The following is an 18,859-nucleotide window of genomic DNA, read 5'->3' on the forward strand; positions in this document are numbered from 1 at the left end:
ATGAGTAGAAAAAGAAGAAAAAGCTGCAAGGGCAGAAAGAGCTCTGATTCCAGAGAATGTAAGTTTACAGAAATGTTTAATTTGAAGTAAAAATATCAGAATCATAGGTGGTTATTCACCATTTACTCATCGAGACAGAAATCCATCTTTGTGCCCAAAGCTCTTTGTCAAATTGGAAATACTTACACTCAAGGGTGGGTACATATGGGTAATGTCTTGATGAGACTAATTGTTTTATTTTAGTTGAGCTGCTGTCCTATTTCTGGCAAAGTCTTTCCAAAGATGGTGATGCTTAATTGCCTCAAATTTTCAGCATTCTTGCTATATATATCTCAATGTTGTCTAATTTTAAGAGCTTGTTCTAATTTTGCTTAGATAGATGTCACTGTAAACTGCTATTCTCTAATGCACATAAACTATTCTAAAAAAAACCCAAGCAAGGCAGAATTTTATGTAATTGTGTGAATGCCATGAAATCTTGCCTAGTACGGCTCCTGCCTGGAAACAGTATTTTCTTCTGCTTCAAACAGGGAGCTGTGGCTCACACCTCCTGGCAATGTACCACTGATCTGCTGTGTGATTGTGACAATATTCATTAATCCCTTTGTTTGCTCATCTGTAAAAGGATTAGAAAAGTCAAGTTCCATGTAATTTACCCCAAACTGCAAACATGCAATGGGATATTGATTGTCCCAGTATGTTCACAGGAATGAAGTAAATGCTGAGAGGAGTAATGGAAGTAAAAAGGGTAGATCTTTCTAAATGCAAATAGACTACCTTATTACCTAGCAACTGTAAAACTTTCTGAGAAAAAAAAGAAGTGTTAATATATGAATTTTCTCCAATCAGAGTGAGTTAACATGGCCCACCCTATTTATCTGACTTCACATTACTTATCAGATAACTAAGACAGAAGAATGTAATATCGAAATGAAAAAAACAATATGGTGGAAAATACACTACACTTTAAAACAACATTTTCTATGAAAAGTGTCTCAAAGTTAGTCCTACGTTTGTGATACTGCTTACCAAATCATGGGAAAAATGTTTTTTCTTTTTTCGCCTTAAATTAGATGAACAGTTGTCACCCCTTTGTAAATGCCAGCAAAATGTAGGAAGCCTTGAAAATAAAGCAGATGAGGAACTGGCTCACTTCACTGAGCCACTGGATGTACAGGGTACTGAAGAAAATGGAAAAAATCATGAAAACAAGAAACAGAGTAGCTCAGATGCGTCTGAAGATAGAGACCTTGATAATGTATCAGGCAGCGAGAAAGAAGGAAAGAAAGAAAAGAAGTACCCTCCTCAAATGTTCTCTCCTCAGCAAGATGAAATTCTAGCTGCAGTAACTTTTGGTGAATCAGAGGGCTCCTCCACAGGAAAAATTACACTGTGGGGCAAGCCAGACTCTGCAGAGTCCGTTAGCTTGGCTACTGGAAAAATTACTGCCGAAGTAAAATATGGTTCTTTTAATGTAAAAGTAGAAATTAAGAATGTTTCTTTGTTTGATTCTGGAACAAACATTGTAGCTGAAAAAAGGAAAAGTTCAAAGAATGCTAAACGTTGTCATAAAAGACAATACCAGAAAAGCCAGTGTTCAAAATGTTCAGAGTACCAGTGTCCTTCAACTGACCTTTCAGCAGAACACAATGGGAAATATAGGGGATACTCTAAACATAAAATTCAAACTGCCATCAACAGAAATGCCTCCCTGAAAATCAACATTGAAGCAAAGGAAATTAAAGTTGAATATACTAGCAGAAAGGAAAATCTAAAGGTTAACATTAAACCTGGTGAACAGGCGCAGAGCAAAACCTGCAACAAGGAACATGAGGATATGTATTGGAGTGAAACAGATTATTCTGTAACAGAAGCACCTTGCAATACAGATTGTAAGTCTTCTTTTAGCTTTCATGAAAAAGTAGACTACACATTCCCAGATGGATGTACACTTCTTCCTCCACCTAAAGAATTTGCTGACTGTGACAAAATGCATCTGGATACAATTGCAGAGGGGGCATCTTTGCATCCTGTTAAAGACAGAAAGGAATCTGACAGCCTCTCTACAGCCTTGAGAATTTGGGAGGAAGAAAATTATTTCTGTAAACATAATAAAAAGGACTACGAAGAACACAGAAATGAAAAGGAAGATTTTTCAAAATATAAAATACTTTTCTCAAAAATAAATAATACAAATTGTCTTGTAGCTAGTAATACTCTGAATAACCCAAACACTGGGAAGGAGTATATCAGTAAGAACAATGTATTAGGTCAAGAAAGAAATAACTGTGAAAAATGCAGAGACACAGGGCAAAAACCAGCAAGAAGAAAGTCTTTCCCAGATATCACCCTTGTTGTACCATCACCAGTTCACCCTAGAAGGGATTCTGGCTTTTATTCATTGCCATCCTTGAAAGTATTGCCTAAGGAGATGAAAGTGGGAGATGTCTATAACAGGAACTCACATGTTCATACCAGCTATACAGAACTTCGTAAGTGTCCTGATTTAACTTCCTCACTGACAAGTTTGAGAAGTCTTAAGTCTTCGTATCAGTATGCTTTCACATCATTTGATCATAATATTATCATTTATCCATCCGAGCCTGAAGAAAGTCTGGATGACATTTGTTTACTGAATGACTATACAGGCTATGTGGGGCAAGATGAAGAAACAGAAGAAACATTAATGGAGAGCCTTCATTCCAGTAGTACTATAAATGAGAAAAAAGAAAACAGGCATGCAGAGCCGCTGAGAAACCTAGCCATATGTGAGGATGACTCTGAACCTACTGAAGATGCTTTAGATGAAGAGACACCAAAGTACAACCATCTAGAAAAGCACATTGAATTGCAGAGTAAAGATCAGTTGGTACAGCTCTCTCCACATTGTAGAAGCTCTTCAAGTGAACTTATTAATGACAAGGAAAGTACTAATTATGGATCTACAGAAAGTGCCCCAAACCAGCTTTCAGCTTTAGAGCAAAATGTTCACCCATCCTCTGCAGAGCATGACATAACAAAGAAAAGGAGAGGGTCGGTAATGACTGTGATAACTAGAGAACGACAAAGACTCATCCCAGGTGACATTAAATTGATACCTGATTCTTTCCGCTCTGCAGTAAGAAAAGAGCCTAAAATTCCTGATAGTATACAAGAAAAACCCTTGCTGTCACCCTTGCTATTATATCCTGAGGAGCATGACATAAATAATGAATCAGAAAGCTTTTCTGAGCTACAAGACATACCTGGGAATATCCTTGTTGAATCTGATTGCCACAATGATTCAGCACAGACTGTCATCTTATCTACCTCTTCAGCATATAAAGAAAAGAAAGAAAATTTTACAGGACATTCAAATGTCAAGAAAAGACTGGAGAACTTTTGCAGTAAACAGTCAACGGATGATAGCTTAAGGAGAGAGCCTGAAGCACATCAACCACCTCAGTTAGCCAAATCCAATTCTCATGAAGTTGGGAAAAAGATTGAAATGAAAGAAGATTTTCATCAAAATGTGGATATCCCTCCATCATCAGTAAGAGAGATTAGTCAGAAAGGTACGTGTTATAAGACTTTTGGAGTTAATATCACTTACACACCTTTGGCATAGGTGGTTTTTAGTACATTGGTGACATCTTTTTTGGGAAAATGAAAATGTATTATAACTGTAAAAAGAAATGATACCGGTATGCTTGGCCATTTGGTTATAATATGCAGCTATTGTGTTTAGGATTCTAGAAGCCATCTTGTAAAGCCAAGTAAAGTAAACTTAAAAAAAAAAAAATTGAAAAGGCAAATTGTAAGGCAACTTTCCTCCAGAAGTGAGTTTTCTACATTAAACAGTCAACCCATCCTATACATCTAGTGAGACAAGAAAACACCAAAACAGGAAGGTCTAACATAGAATCATAGAATGGCATAGGCTGGAAGGGACCTCAGAGATCATCTAATCCAACCTCCCTGTTATGGGCAGGGACGCCTCTCGACTAGATCAGGTTACTCAAGGCTCTGTCCAACTTGGCCTTGAACACCTCCAGAGAGGGATCATCCACAACTTCTCTGGGCAATCTATTCCAAAGTCTCAACTCCCTCATACTGAAGAATTTCTTCCTAAGATCTAATCTAAATCTGTTCTCCTTCAACGTAAACCCATTTTCCCTTGTCCTATCAGTGGACACTCTTGTAAAAAGCCCCTCCCCAGCCTTCCTGTAAGTTCCCTTCAGGTATTGGAAGGCAGCTATTAGGCCCCCGTGAAGTCTTCTCTTTTCAAGGCTGAACAATCCCAGCTCCCGCAACCTGTCCTCGTAGCAGAGGTGCTCCAGCCCCTGGATCATCTCTGTGGCCCTCCTCTGAACACGCTCCAACAAATCTATGTCTCTCTTATGGTGGGGACACCACAACTGGACGCAGTATTCAAGGTGGGGTCTCACAAGAGCAGAGTAAAGGGAGAGAATTACCTCTCTTGACCTGCTGACCACGCTTCTCTTGATACATCCCAGGATGTGGTTGGCCTTCTGGGCCGCATGAGTGCACTGCCAGCTCATGTTGAGCTTCTCATCTATAAACACCCCCAAATCCTTCTCTTCAGGGCTACTCTCAACCCACTTTGTGCCCAGTTTGTATTTGTGCCTAGGATTAGCCCAATCCAGGTGAAGGACCTTGCATTTTGACTTGTTGAAGCTCATGCAGTTGGCACTGGCCCGTTTCTCAAGCCTATCAAGGTCCCTCTGGATGGCAGAGGGACCTTTTTCTGCAGTTGCTATGTGGCTTGAACTCAGATCTCTAGTCAGTGTTTAAAACCACATAAATCTGTTTCTGGAATCCATGTGATCTAAGCAAATACTGAATTCCAAGTACATTCTAATATAGCCTAATTCTGGCTAAGCCTTTATGTGTCATGGAACGAACATAGTGGATCATTTAACTTTATTTTCTCCTCTCTTTACGTAATTAAGAAAACTGCATATGAAAAAGAATTATTTTTAATAGCTAATATTTTGCAAACTTTCTTATCTCCCCTTCTGTAATCCATCTACCCGTATCCATAACCAGTTTTTTGAAAGGAGTGTTTTGAATCACAAAAATTAATCATAAAATCATACTGGGTAAAATTACTGAGTAAAATCATACTGGTACACTGCACACTGCAATTAGATGTAAGCTTTTTAGATTGTGAAAATGTACACACACATATGTGTGTGTGTATTTAAAATATCACTCCAAACACTTTAATTTTAATTTTAAATTTTAAATAAGTGAATTATATGCATATGTAACTGAGATTGTTCTTTCCAGAAGAGAATATTTCCAGCAAGTTTGGACGTTAGGAGTTTTATACTGTTGTAAAATACATACTTTCTTATCATGGGAAAATGTCTAAGTAAAAAGCATCAGAAAGTTTTTAATAGTCTTTCTAGTTCATAATATCTACAGAAAACAATGGTATGTCTGTCTTAGGGCTGGGTGTCTTATAAGGAGCAGCTAAGGACTTTGGACTTGTTTAGTTAGGAGAAAAGCAGGCTGAGGGGCAACCTCATTGGTCTTCACAGCTTCCTGAAGAGGGAAGGGAGAGGGAGGTGCTGATCTCTTTTCCCTGGGATCCGGTGACAAGATGCCTAGGAATGGTTCAAAGCTGTACCAGGGGGAGTTTAGACTGGACATTAGGAACCATTTCTTTACTGAGAGAGTGGGCAAACACTGGAACAGGCTTCCTAGAGAGGTGGTCAATGCCTCAAGCCTGTCAGTGTGTAAGAGGCGTTCAGACAATGCCCTTCATAATACGCTTGAACTTTTGGCCCTGAAGCAGTCAGGCAGTTGGACTAGATGATCATTGTAGATCCCTTCCAACTAAACTTGTCTATTCAAGGTTGTCGAAGGTTATCTTGTTTGGCACTGGTAATGGAAATTTCAAAAATACCTGAAGTTGATATAAGCTGTATAGATATACTATATAGGTAGATATTGCTATATAGATCAATATCTAAAATACTAAAAGAAAGCAAGAATTAACTGCATGGAAATCTCTTTAGAACAAGGTATAGAAACACACTGAAGGAAGCCTACATGCTTGACTTCTCATACGTTAGACCACAGTGGTTAAACACACTGCACCGAAGTGCAGTTTTTCTGGCATTTTTATTTTATTCTCTGCTCTTCTGTTTTGCCCCTTACTAAGAATTATCTATGTATGTTCTTTCTCTTACCTCAGCTGGTCTGTAACTTTAGCCCTGTTTTGGTCTATGGTCATATTCTGATTTTCCATCTGTGTTTTTCTTAGCAATGCTGCGGAGGTCCTACTTTAAATGAGTAAATATGTACCTCCAGAAAGAAGTAAAGCATTTAAAGTTTTAAAACTCATTAATATGAATCAAAGTCCAGTTGTAATGTGGAAATACCAACCTACCAACCTATTTATTCAAGACATTGAGCACAAGGGGCAATGTGGGACTTCCTGTGCTCAGTAATTCAACGACACTTGAAAGGAAACGTGGCATTTTTCAACAAAGAATGAGAGCATCTAGAATACAGGAGAAAAACAGATGCAAATGTTGTAAACAGGATGGAGGAGAGTAGTCCAGGTGATCTAGAAGTCTGCTGGTGTTGTGGGAACTGATAAATCATTATCAGAGGGGCAAGGACTGATGCAAAGGGCACTACAAAGGCACTTCAAGAAATCGAGTTCCTGACTCATGGCAGTAGCCAGCTGCCCTGGAAAGGGGGTTCAGTGAGGCAGGTCTGTGACGGAGATTTGACTGAAGCCAGAAAGAGGCTATTGAGCCAAAAGAGCACTTATACAACCCTCTAGGGAGCCTGCTGAGGCTGAACTCACTTTCTCCCTATCTCCCTTTGCCAGTGGGTACAGTTGCATTTTTAGAACAGAATCTAACACAAAGTTTGTTTTCCAATTTTTGTTTTATCTGAAATAGTAATGCAACAAATTAATTTATACTGCCCTACCCAGAAGGAAACCTAAAGCAGAAAGGTATATTCTTCTTTTATCTGCAGGTGTGTCTTACAAGATTTTTCATGTTTAGATAGCACTTTATATATCTATATACTGACCACTTCAAAAATGTATGAGCACTAGTAAATAAAATCCATGAACAATTTACATGTTTCTGCATAAAAATAGTGCAATACAAATGGTTATATAGGTATTTAACTACAGATACAACTACCACATGGACTTTTCTCTGCATGAAGACCTCAATCAGTCTAAATATATACTTTATGAATATTTTCAGTATTATTTGGTATTTTCATTTCTCTATTTTGATAGGTTATTCTTGTATGTGGAATGTGGAAATTTTAAACAGTATAATTGATTAAGTTGTCTTACGCATTTCTCACAAACAATGTCCGGTTATAATTTAGACTTGACATCAGAAATGATTAAGACCAGAAAACTACCTTTAATGAAAGACACCAGAGCAAGCGATAGTTCCCAGGAAGAAGCAATAGACCAGTGGGCCAGGAGAAGGAAACAGTTCAAAGACAGTAAAAAATGCAGTTCAACTGGAGGAAGCTCCATAAACAGCACAATCACCGAAGGATCAAGTGAGTACATTAGTTTTACGATTCTATTCTTTCTCCTTTGTGTGACTGACACTCTGGCAGCTAAGATTTTCAGCTAAGGAAATTGATCTTCAGTTCATAACCTGTGTCTGTCTTAGTCATTATAAAGAGCAAGCATATTATATTCAATTGAACTATTCCTCACTCTGGGAATTAATATCCTCTCTCCTTCATATAACCAAGCAAACAATCTGACTGAAAAAAAGTTGACTGTGCCATCCTTGTCCATGTGCAATTAACACTAAGACAAGCCTTAGGCACAAACAGGTAATCACTATGGCAGCAGCACTGAGGTTGTAAGAAAAATCTTAATCCTGATGGCTACTAGTCCTTCTCACTCAGATAACCACTTGCTTCACCTTTTATCTTCAGGCTTGTTGCCTAGCTTGTCCTTCACTGTCCCTCCAGATACTGGAACAGTTAGTCCTGTAACTGTCTCATTAAGAAATCTGTCACTTAGCCATATTCTTGAACCTGTATCAAACTCATCAGCTTAAATCACATAGGAAGGAATTTTAAAGATGAACTAAAGATGAATTTACATTTCACGCAGATGGAGTCCCCATGCAAAGATTGCACAGTCTAGGAGAGAATATATGTGCTAGTCCTTACTTCACACTGGCTTTGACTCCTGTTTTGCTTTTTTAGTAATATAAAAAGTACTTTGTACAGATGAAGAAATACATGGAATTTCCCTGTGGAAATATTTTGTGATATAATGTTTACTTTTGGTGAGGGAAGTTTTATTTGTAGATGTATAACCTCCATTTTGAAGAGAGTTAAATGCAAACCTATTGGAGACTGACAGCTGTAAGACTTGAGTGCAGGTCTAATATGAAGTAAACTAGAAATATGTTCTATCCCCGTACTGAAGAGGTAAGTCCTACATCAGTTGAGCTTCAGTTCACTACCGAAACGTGTCGGTTGCCAGCTGAGATGTCAATAGGGTTCTGAGATATGACACCTACAGGGAACTCATGCCTTTTTGAAGCAGTAAACAGACAGCAAGCGAGATCCCTAAGTCATCTAAAATGGTAATAACCACCTATGTTCAAATAACTGAGTCCATTCCTAGGTTTTTAATGCCTGTTAACAAAACAGCAGGGATGACTTACTTATTTCACATGTAAATGAAAAATCCGTTTATTGATAGCAGTTTCCATTCTTTGCTCCTAAAACAGATGCAAGTCCTCAGCAAGGAGATTAGTTTAGAAAGAATATCAAACAACCAGAGCTCAAAAAAACCATCAGAAGATACATACACCAAGATAAACTGTTCATTGGTTTCAACAGTAATGTCTCTTGAATATAAAGCTGGACCATAAATTTTACAAAATCAGGCATACGCTGGTTTCATAGAGAAAATATATTAAAAAGAAAAAAACAAACCCACCAAAAAAAACCAAAAAAGACCAAGTTGCAGGAACTAGCATTGCTTTCTTTGAGACAAAGCTTTTGGTAGCACACAGCATGAACCTGAAGTGGCCTTCAGAGGAGGTGAGTGAGCAGATAATTCTGTCACAAATCCTAGTATCTAATAATTCTGGATAGTATGCTACAGGCCTGAGACTTCTGTCCCTTTTGCTTTGGTAGCTAGGCCGTTTCCTGGTGTTTGCAGAGTTGAGACAACTCTAATCAATATTTGGAAGCAGCAGCTCCTTGCATGCTTACTTCCAGCAGCTGAGAAGAACCTAAGTGCAGTTTGTTCCTGATATTCATAAACTGCCCAGTTTGACTTCTGTGCCGAAAGCTCAAGGGGGAAAGAAGTGAAAAGATATTCAAGAAATGTCTTGTCATAACTCCATAATGCCAACATGGCAGCAGTCATTTCTGTGGTTTTACCTATTTGTCACATTTTAAGCTCTACTACAATCAAAAAAATTCAGTATTAAATTGGCAAAATACTGTGCTGTACTGAATTGTCTGGTGTTAGTCTAGGTTTTCTTAATTTATAAATTTATGGTAATGAGCTAAGATGTGTTTTAAACGTATCAGCCTAGTAGTATTTATTTAATTTTGTGTATTTACTAGTAGCTTTTCATACAATTAATCATGCTATCATTTTATACAGTTAATCATGCCCTCTCATACTTTCTGCATAATAAGGGAGAAGGCAGTGGATGTGGAATATTGATCTACCTGGATACAGTTAAACTATCAAAGTGAAAAAAGACTGCCAGTTAGATGTATTCAGAAAGTAAATTGCAGAGCAAAATCAAATAAAGGTTCATTTTTACCTTTCTGTGATGAAACTTGAAATCATTCTACATAATTGCCACATCAAACACAGGCTAGACAAAGCAAACAAATCCTTCCTCCAGCTGCATTAAATCTAGACATATTATACTAGGCATTTTGTACTGAAAGGAGCATGATTTTTCTTTCCTCTCAGACAATTTATACTGAAGAACTTTTTCAGTCTATCTGTTAGCACAGTCTCTGATGGTTTATACTTTTAAATACCTTCCACCATCCAGTTTTAGCTTTGAAATTCCAGCTCCTGCTCTGCTTAGGAAGTTGTCATACTATTGTATAGCCTTTTTCTTGACAGTCAAACTGCTGTTTATAACCTGCCTGCCACACAGCCAGCTGCCTGCTGTCCTATGTCCTTGTGAGGCTGAACATTACTGTTTTTTTCCTGTAGCAGAGAATTAGAGCTCTTCTCCATCTCCATGTTAATCTGGGTGACATGGTTTGAATTGGTGGACTCACTGCAAGTCATTGTGAATGTGAATTTATATAAACTATGAATGTGAAAATCCTCATGATAACATGTGTAACATCACACAAATATTCAACAGCTTAGGACAAGACAGAAGTCCTATATTAAACAAAACAAAACAAAACAAAACAGAGCAAAACTATTAATACCTTACCTCCTTTTGAATAGAACTAAATATACACATCTGGAAGAGCAAAGATTAAACAAACAACAAATACGGTCATCATCATCTGAGTCATACCAGTTACTTTTCAGTTTCTCATTTGTCTTCCCATATGCACTGAACTCATACTAAATTTCTAGAAAACTTGTTTGGTTTCTGAATCAAAAGGGCTGCATAAGAAGGCTTAACAATTGGCTAAAGCCAGACTTTTCTTAAAGAGATGCAGCTTCTTTTTTGACTATTTGCATTAAGACTTCACTTGGCATTCAAGTTCAATGTGCACGCAATATTATGATCTTATATTTGGACATCTTTGTAGACTACTGCTTTAACAGCAGCAAAATTGCAGAACTAAGTACAGACATTACAAACAGTTCATTAAGAAGCGTGTGAGACTAATTCCATGATGACTGGCTGAGATCTGTTATTTTTCATGCATTTTCTCTACTGACATTACTTTTACTTGTTTTATTCTCATGACAGTAAATTCAGAGGATGCTCCGTCAGTGGATCTGGGACTACATTCTGAAAATGAAGACAGAGGTTTTTATACAGAAAACTTTCATTCTGCTTCCTGGGTTTTCAGAGGAGACGATGTGTCTCCGGATAATAGTCCTAGGTGTCTCAGCAAAAGGCCTAGACCAGTGGCAAGTAAGTTGTCTAAAGCTACAGGTAATAAATGTCATAAAATTGTATTTATTTTGGACACTCTGAGGATTCCACGGGATCAATGTTTTGGAGAAGATGCTGGACACTTATGCTGAAGATAGAAAAAAAAACAACCCAAGAAGAAAAAATGTTATTAAAACAATGCAAATAAGTAGTTCTTATTTAGCTACTATCTTTCAAAATATCATAATTACTTGACAAAATTGATACTAGGAAGAGGTCATAATTGAACCTTATCTCTTGCTACATGATAGGGATAAGAGCAATGTCATTTCATAGCTTCTTCAGGCATGGTAAGGAAAGCTCTTTGTGGACATAAAGTGTTATAGTGATCATAAAATCTCTTCTCCATCAAACTTTCAAACGTAGTAGATCCAGAAAGAAAAAAATCAAATTTGTTATAAGTAAAAAGGGTTGTTCTCTTTGTATTTTAAACTATGTCATGAAAACAGATATAGTAAATAGCTTTTGCAGGGGAATGCAAGATTTTCCTTCACTTTTCAAATCTTAAGTTACTGAAAAGTAACACAGCTCAAAGAATGAAGACAAACAAAAATGCCCCTGTAGCTTTCCAGGAGATAGTTCTTTGCTGGAGCTCACAAATCATTCATAATATGAGAGAAAACAAATGTCCTCTATAAATCTCTTGATATGAAAAATCTCACTTAAAATATGTGAGAATATTCTGGAGAGTCATTTTGATTCCCTCTTCTCTCAGGGGAGAGCTCTGAAGTTCAGCAAGAAGTAGGTACTAAAGTATCTGTGCTCTTTTAGACAGGTAACATCAACTGTCCTGCTAGTAAAGAAACCTTTACAGCAATTCCTCTTTCAAGTAGTATACAATTTGAAGACAAAAGAGCTGTCATAAATTATTATTAAATTGGCCTCCATTAAACAAACACAGTAAAACAATAAAATGATCAAAAGCAGACAGTCTGAGAATTCGAATTTGCACTGATGTCCTTCATGAGCATAAGATTTACTAAGGAGCCAGATCATTTGAGACACAATAATAATACTAGACCCTGAGAAAAAAATTGGAAGTAACCAATTAGACTCTGATCTTCCTTTTAACTGAGAGTGATCCCTTTACATTTTAAATTCTGCTGTCTTGAAAGACATTTCACATGAGTACAGCCACTTGTGGCAGGAGATGCCAGTGCGGGGGCTGGGGTGGGGACTAGAGGACTGGAAGGCAGTGGGAGAAGGGAGTGGATGGGAAAACGTAGATAAAAGGAAAAGAAACAATTGATATCCAAAAGATAGAGACCTTCTAAAACATAAAAAGAATGAAACTACAAGAAAGGTTTAAACTCATTTGAGAATTTACAGTGTATTTTGTATTTGCAGCTTAGAGGTCGTCTGACAGCAAGAGTGGGAGCACTTTTCTCTCCCAAAACACCATCAGAGTGGAATACCTGAATGCTTCTTCATCACTTCATTACAAAGTCCAGGCACTTAACTTAAACTGCTGAAAACACAGTCTGTCTTTGCACTAACATGAATGACATTCCATCAGTCTTGGCGTGAGGGGGGTACCACTGGCAGAGAAGCAGTAACAAACAACTAACGAGTGATACTGAAAGCATCCCAGCCATTTGCAGAATCAGTAACTGTTAATGCCTATAGATAAAAAGTTTTAAAACTAGGCTGCTTCTTGATAAATTGAACTTGACTTGCAGAGAAAAAAGAATGTCTTTTTTCCTCTTTTGCAGTTCGTGAAAGAACAGTGAAGATCGCTAAAGGAACTGGCAATTACCCCTGGGGTTTCAGGATCCAGTTCTCAAAGCCTATCCTTGTGACAGAAGTTGACACAAGTAAGTTGTGTTTGTACTAGTTAACTTCTCATATGAAAATATGTGAAAATAAACATATAATATTTAGTAATATACTGTACTATAATATGTAGTTATAATATAATGTAACATGATTAATACAATATAATATAATAAATGGCATCCTTTTCATAGTAATATAATATAGCTGTACATAAATAATATCCATAATTAGTGGTTTAAGGTGTTTAATAACATGTTCTTGAACTGCTCATGACAGACTATCTGAGGGCCCCAGTATGCCTATAGATAAACTGGACTCCACTGTTCCATGTCCTTCCATGTCAGTTGATAACTCATGCAATTATCTACTTCCAGCCTCTCTCCAGATGTAAAGTCTAGAAGTTTTGGGTACTGACATTGTTAATGCCAACAGGCCTTTAAGAATTAAATGGAGGACACAGTAACCCTCATAACATTACCAAAAGTCTTATTTGCTGGGGACATTCTGTTTGGATAGTTTTCCATCAAGCCACCTTTAAATCTTAACAGCTGTGCTGTTAACTTCTTCAGGAGAGTCTGATGATTGTGAGGAACTCTAGAAGAAACTCACGAAACTGAGTGAGCAAAAAAGCAGTAGACGAGTTTCAACAAAGATGAAGTGTAAGATAATACCTTTAGAGAGGAATGATCTATACCGTGTGTACTTGATGGAGAACATGCCATTGGCAGTTACTCTCAAGAATGAGATCTTGGGAGTCAACGCTGAAAGGTGTCTGAAATCATTGGTTCTGTGTGCAAGGACAGCTTAAAAATTTGGCTAAAGGCTGACTCCATCAACAACAGCAGTAAGAATGAGACACAGGGAGTCAGACTCACTTTTCTGCTACCTAAAACCTTGGTTCACCCAAATCTAGGGTATTGCTTGTTGTACTGCTCTCTGCATCTCAGGATGGACACAGTAGAATTAAAAAAGGAGCAGAAAATACAGGAGACTTTGATAAATTTTTACTACCAAGGTCAGATATAACAAAAAATATCCTAAACCAAGAATGCTAGTGAGTGCCCTCTAGCAAGGCATCCAAGAATAGTTCTGTCACTTTGCCAGCCTTATGTATTATGTTGTCCAGCTTCCTGACACCACTGGGAAAGCCTGTGAATTCAGAGGCCTGTGAATCCGTTAGCTGAACATCGTTCTAAAAACTGCCTGCTGAGCTACTAGATAGGGTTGTCATTAAACTCCACTAAGGAAGATCAGAACAGTCAGAAATTTGAGGAAAGGAGCAACATAAAGAAGAAAAAAAAATACATATCTGAAAAGGTCCACAATTTACAACTCTAAGACTTACATCAGATACTTATGTATCCTCTTAAAATGTGAACATAGTTAGATTTATACCTCAGTTATGCTCTTTGCATGACGCTGCTCTAAAAGTCACTGTAACTTGTTGCCTCAGAGGAAATGTCCTACTTATTAAATACTAAAAATAAAGCCTTCTCTTCAGAAGAGGAACTCAGGCAAAGGACAGACCTATTCAAAAGAAATAAGGGAAAATATTGGAAGTGGTTGTCTTACTTTCTATACGGCTACACCTATTGTTTATTAAAAGATGTCCTAGTCTTTTACTGTAAACTACATTAAAATAAACATGATTTTGACACTCGGTCCTAGAGATCATGCTGTATTTATACACATCTGAATACAATCAGAGATTTCCATTGAAGCTTTGACAAGAATACAAATTTTAAAAACCTTTGCCTACAGAATACTATATAAAGGACTTAGTAAGATTAAACTATGGCTAAAGTGGCTGTGTAATGTTCTTTATCCTGAAACAGCTACATAATTTTAGCCCAGAATATTTTTTTATAGTCCTTGAGACTAGATAATCTTCACGGTATAACTTCTGTGAAAAGTGATTTACTGTGAATCTGAGAAAGTAATTTTTGAATTAAAAAAACTGTTCTGATCATCCTATTAGAATGTTACTTTTGACTACAGTTAAAGATCAGTATCTTTCATTGCTGATTGTTTTAAGAAAACAAAATTACTGGGCTCAGCCGTCATTTGTCTAAACAGTACAACTGTGGGTATGCATGTGTCCTTGGACAACTAGCTTTTATGATCAGATTGCTGGGAATTTCAGTACCTATTGATACAAAGTTGCAAAGAAATGTTTCTTCTCTCTGGCATTAAAAATTTTAAATGATTTCCCACATGTAAACATCCAAATTCCCTTAGCATTCTTAAATCAAAGAGTACAACCTCAGAAGCAGGCTTCAAATTAGAATGTGGGAAAGCTTTTTACCTGAATATAAATAAATCATAGATAATGCATGCAACATTAGCCCAAATACCTACCAATTTAACCCTGTAACCTAATTAAAATTAAGTATAACAAAACAGATACTCACATTGTACACTCCTCTTAAGTTTATTTGCATGTTTTGTTTTCAAATGCAGTTGCTTTAAAGCAGCAACAATGACAGAAGTGTGTTCTTTCTTACAGACAAACTTCTAGTAGAATTCTGTTTTTTCAAAATATGACTCATTAAAACAGACATAAATATTTGTTTCCCTTTTTGCTGACACACTGACACATTATTTCAATAATATTTTAAAAATCACTTGTGATCATGGAGTCTTGTATGAGATCCTCAAGGCCAGAAAATTTTGCAAGTTTTCAAATGATTTGTAATACATATGAAGGTGAACCATGACTTTTTAATGTCTGTTTATTATTAAACTTTTACTTATTAAACTTTTACTTATTACATTTTTACTTTTACAACTTCTAAACATCCTCCAAAATACCCAGAATGATAGCATTTACTGCATGGTGGGGTACAAATCTAGAAAAATATGCAACAAATAGTATGGACATGGAAAAATATTTTCCAAGAACAATTTTTTTCACAGTACATTAGGAATGCTTAATTATAAATGAGAAGGAAAGAGCTGTTTCCAAGAAATTTGTAACTGGGATTTGAGTACCTGTGTAATGATGCCTGTGAATGAAGTGTATTTAACATTTCCCTAACACCTGGCTTGCATGTGTCTGAGCCCTGTTTTATTAGGATTGCATATGCTTTGCAATAGTTAACAAATAAACAAAACGTTGACACATTAACAAATCCAGTTAAGTCCCTCCCTCACTGACCGTTTCTTAACTTGTTATTTCTTCCTAAAGACAAAACCCACAAAATACTATAGCCGAACACTTTTAATGAGCAAGAGAAACATCAGCACAGAAAGTAGTCTTTTCATCTCAAATCCAAACCTCACCATAATAATAGATGTTTCTTCTTCTGACTTTACTGTGCCAGATCTTTGTTTGCAATTTAGGCCAAAACCATCAGGTACTAAAATGAGTATTTGCATCTTAAAACATTTAAGTCCTAATGGCATTTTAAAATAAATTTCTCCACTGCCAGTGATTATCTAATGTTGAACGAGTACCTAAATCTTCAAGTTTCATCTCCAGATGACTAACGGGTTTCTCAGGAAAATTTGTTCCACCTTCAAGTTGATGTCACTAAGGCCCCAAAGCTTAATCTTGGACTGGTTGGACAGGTATCTGTTCCGCTAGAAAAGCTTGATCACATAGACATGCTTGATGTCTTAACTCTAAATAAAAATGGATTTTTTTTATTCCAGACAGTGCAGCTGAAGAAGCAGGGCTTCAAGTGGGGGATACTCTGATAGCAGTCAATGGAACCGATGTCACAAGCATGCCACATTCAGAAGCTGCCAATCTGGCAAGGAAAGGTAAGTTTGAGATCACAATAAATTACATGGATGGGTCAGGATTGCTGTACAATGCTCCAAATACATCCAGACAAGTTGGGACATGGATGCAACAAAAATCTTAATTAACAGCTTAATGCGTTAGTATTTAATACAGTAGTATTGCCTAAGTCACTTTTTTATCTAGACCTTGCTAGGAACACAGAAGAAAATGGACGTACAAAATATTCCCTAAAGAGCACATGTGACAGTAATACTTTTGTCTCTTCTGCCTCAAAGAAAGTGACTGAGAAAGTCCCAAAAGTGACTGCAGAGACACCAATGCCTTATTTATGCTTTATGCTTCCTAGGGAATAGACTTCACAGCTTGGTTCAGTGCACCCAGTGTCTTTTTCTGTGTCACCAAGATCTGAAGTCTAGTCAGGAGGGCAGAGAGGTTATTTCATGAGGCATGCTTTTGCAGCATTACAGAAACAAGTCAGTGATATTAATCATACATATTCTTCCTACAATTGTGATGATTAAAACCCAAAGATACCAATGTTTGTGTGCTGAAAGTTAATCTACTGCAGTCCTTTTATTTATCTCAAATATGGTTTTGACAAGGGCTCACAGGAAATTTAATAAATTAAAATGCTTTTACAAGACAGTGACAAATTTAACCTGACACATACCAAGTTCTCTATTTGTAGAGGTGCCATTCACACTGTTATATTTAAGAGTATGTCAAGTCTTTTAGTAGATAAATCTCTGAATACTGGATATTTTTAACTCCTCACAGAACACCCCTTTGGCCTAAATCTTGGCACACAGACAGTATTTTCAAAGCCAAATGTCCCCAGAAGAGAAATCCAGCAAAGGTTTCACAAATGAAAATATGTCATAGTCACATTTCTCAAACTTCTTTAAGATGTTGCCATCTACTCTGAAGTAGTATCTAATATAATCAGAATTTCAGGCCTTTAGGATCAAAGCCTTAGATATATTGATATCATGAGCAAATATTATGAAATTGTGCCTCATTGTTGATAACAATAACACATTTTCAGAGAATCTTGCAACCTAACATCTCATTTGACCACTTACCTTTTGCAAATGATACGTAGATACTTTTGCACAAGTTAGTCTGCAACAGCAAACCCCTCTCAGTGAGGGGCACAGATAACAAAAAAGGTTAGTAGACTCCAAGACATGGAAAAGAAAGAATTCTTAAGATTATATGTAAGATAACAGAGACTGAAGGCGCCCCCCAAGAGCATTTTCAGCAATTTTTGTATAAACCCCAATTTATGTACACCCATTTGAGCAGTGAAATCCACCTACTTCTCTAAACTGGTGAAATATGTGAGCACCTAAGCTGCCACTTGCAAAGACAAGTCACAAAAAACGTTGTAAGAGGTGTCTTTAGATAGCTAGCTCCGTTATTAGTTCTCAACACAAAATTAGTCTCATTTCTGCTAAAAGAAAGTCAAATATGGCTTGATTTAATTCACTGTTTCCTAGGCTTTGCTCCTTGATGCTTCTAGAAGCTACATTGGGAGGAGAAGGGCTCGGGATAGAATACTGCCTTCCTGCTCCATACCCTACAAGGATATTCAAATATATTGACAGACTTGTTACCGAAAATCCGGACAAAAACTCTCTAACACAGTTTGCAGTGTTAGAAAGCAGGCATTACTATATTGCGGTGCTGGGTGCATGGGGGGGGGAGGATTTCTCCTCCTAGCATGCACACCTGGGCCCTGGACAGAAACTTAGTTAAATCATGCATATTCATAAAATGTTTACATATTCATCATTATTCTCTTAAACAATTGGTTAATTTTCTCTCGCTTTACATGTAAATTACTTTGCATGTTCAGTTCTCTTCCTCCACCCCTTTTTTTTGGGTCTGGGGTATGTTTAGGGGAGGTGGTCCACGAGTCAATGGTCGCAATCTCCCCCTACCAAAATTACCTTTTCCCGAAGTCACTGCTGCGCATGTTCATAATTCAGAAAAACATGAGAACAAAGTTTATACATTTTCTGGGATGTTACTTTCGAGGGCAGACAGTTCTTGGTAAAGAGTCTCCCTTATAATCACGTCTAGCAGTTTCAAGGATGGTCATCTTGTTATGTTCCTTAGATATGTGTAAACTGTCTACTAAACCCTTGATGAAATTCTTACACAAAAATTTTTGCCCCTTCATTGTTGGATAACAGATTGGATT

The 18,859-nt window shown here is 37.1% G+C and overlaps 1 protein-coding gene across 1 annotated transcript in view; it reads left to right on the forward strand.

Annotated features, from left to right (window-relative positions):
- LOC147526444 (uncharacterized) overlaps positions 1-18,859 on the forward strand; it is a 39,733-nt gene continuing 20,874 nt past the window's right edge. Inside the window, exons 1-6 of the mRNA XM_086629958.1 lie at positions 1-58; positions 1,074-3,554; positions 7,372-7,554; positions 10,941-11,108; positions 12,842-12,943; positions 16,560-16,670. Of these exons, the coding sequence (XP_086486084.1) occupies positions 1-58; positions 1,074-3,554; positions 7,372-7,554; positions 10,941-11,108; positions 12,842-12,943; positions 16,560-16,670 (3,103 nt within the window). The remainder of the gene's footprint in view (positions 59-1,073; positions 3,555-7,371; positions 7,555-10,940; positions 11,109-12,841; positions 12,944-16,559; positions 16,671-18,859) is intronic.

The sequence above is a fragment of the Tauraco erythrolophus genome, chromosome Z (assembly GCF_009769465.1).
Source record: "Tauraco erythrolophus isolate bTauEry1 chromosome Z, bTauEry1.pri, whole genome shotgun sequence".
Lineage (NCBI taxonomy): Eukaryota > Metazoa > Chordata > Aves > Musophagiformes > Musophagidae > Tauraco > Tauraco erythrolophus.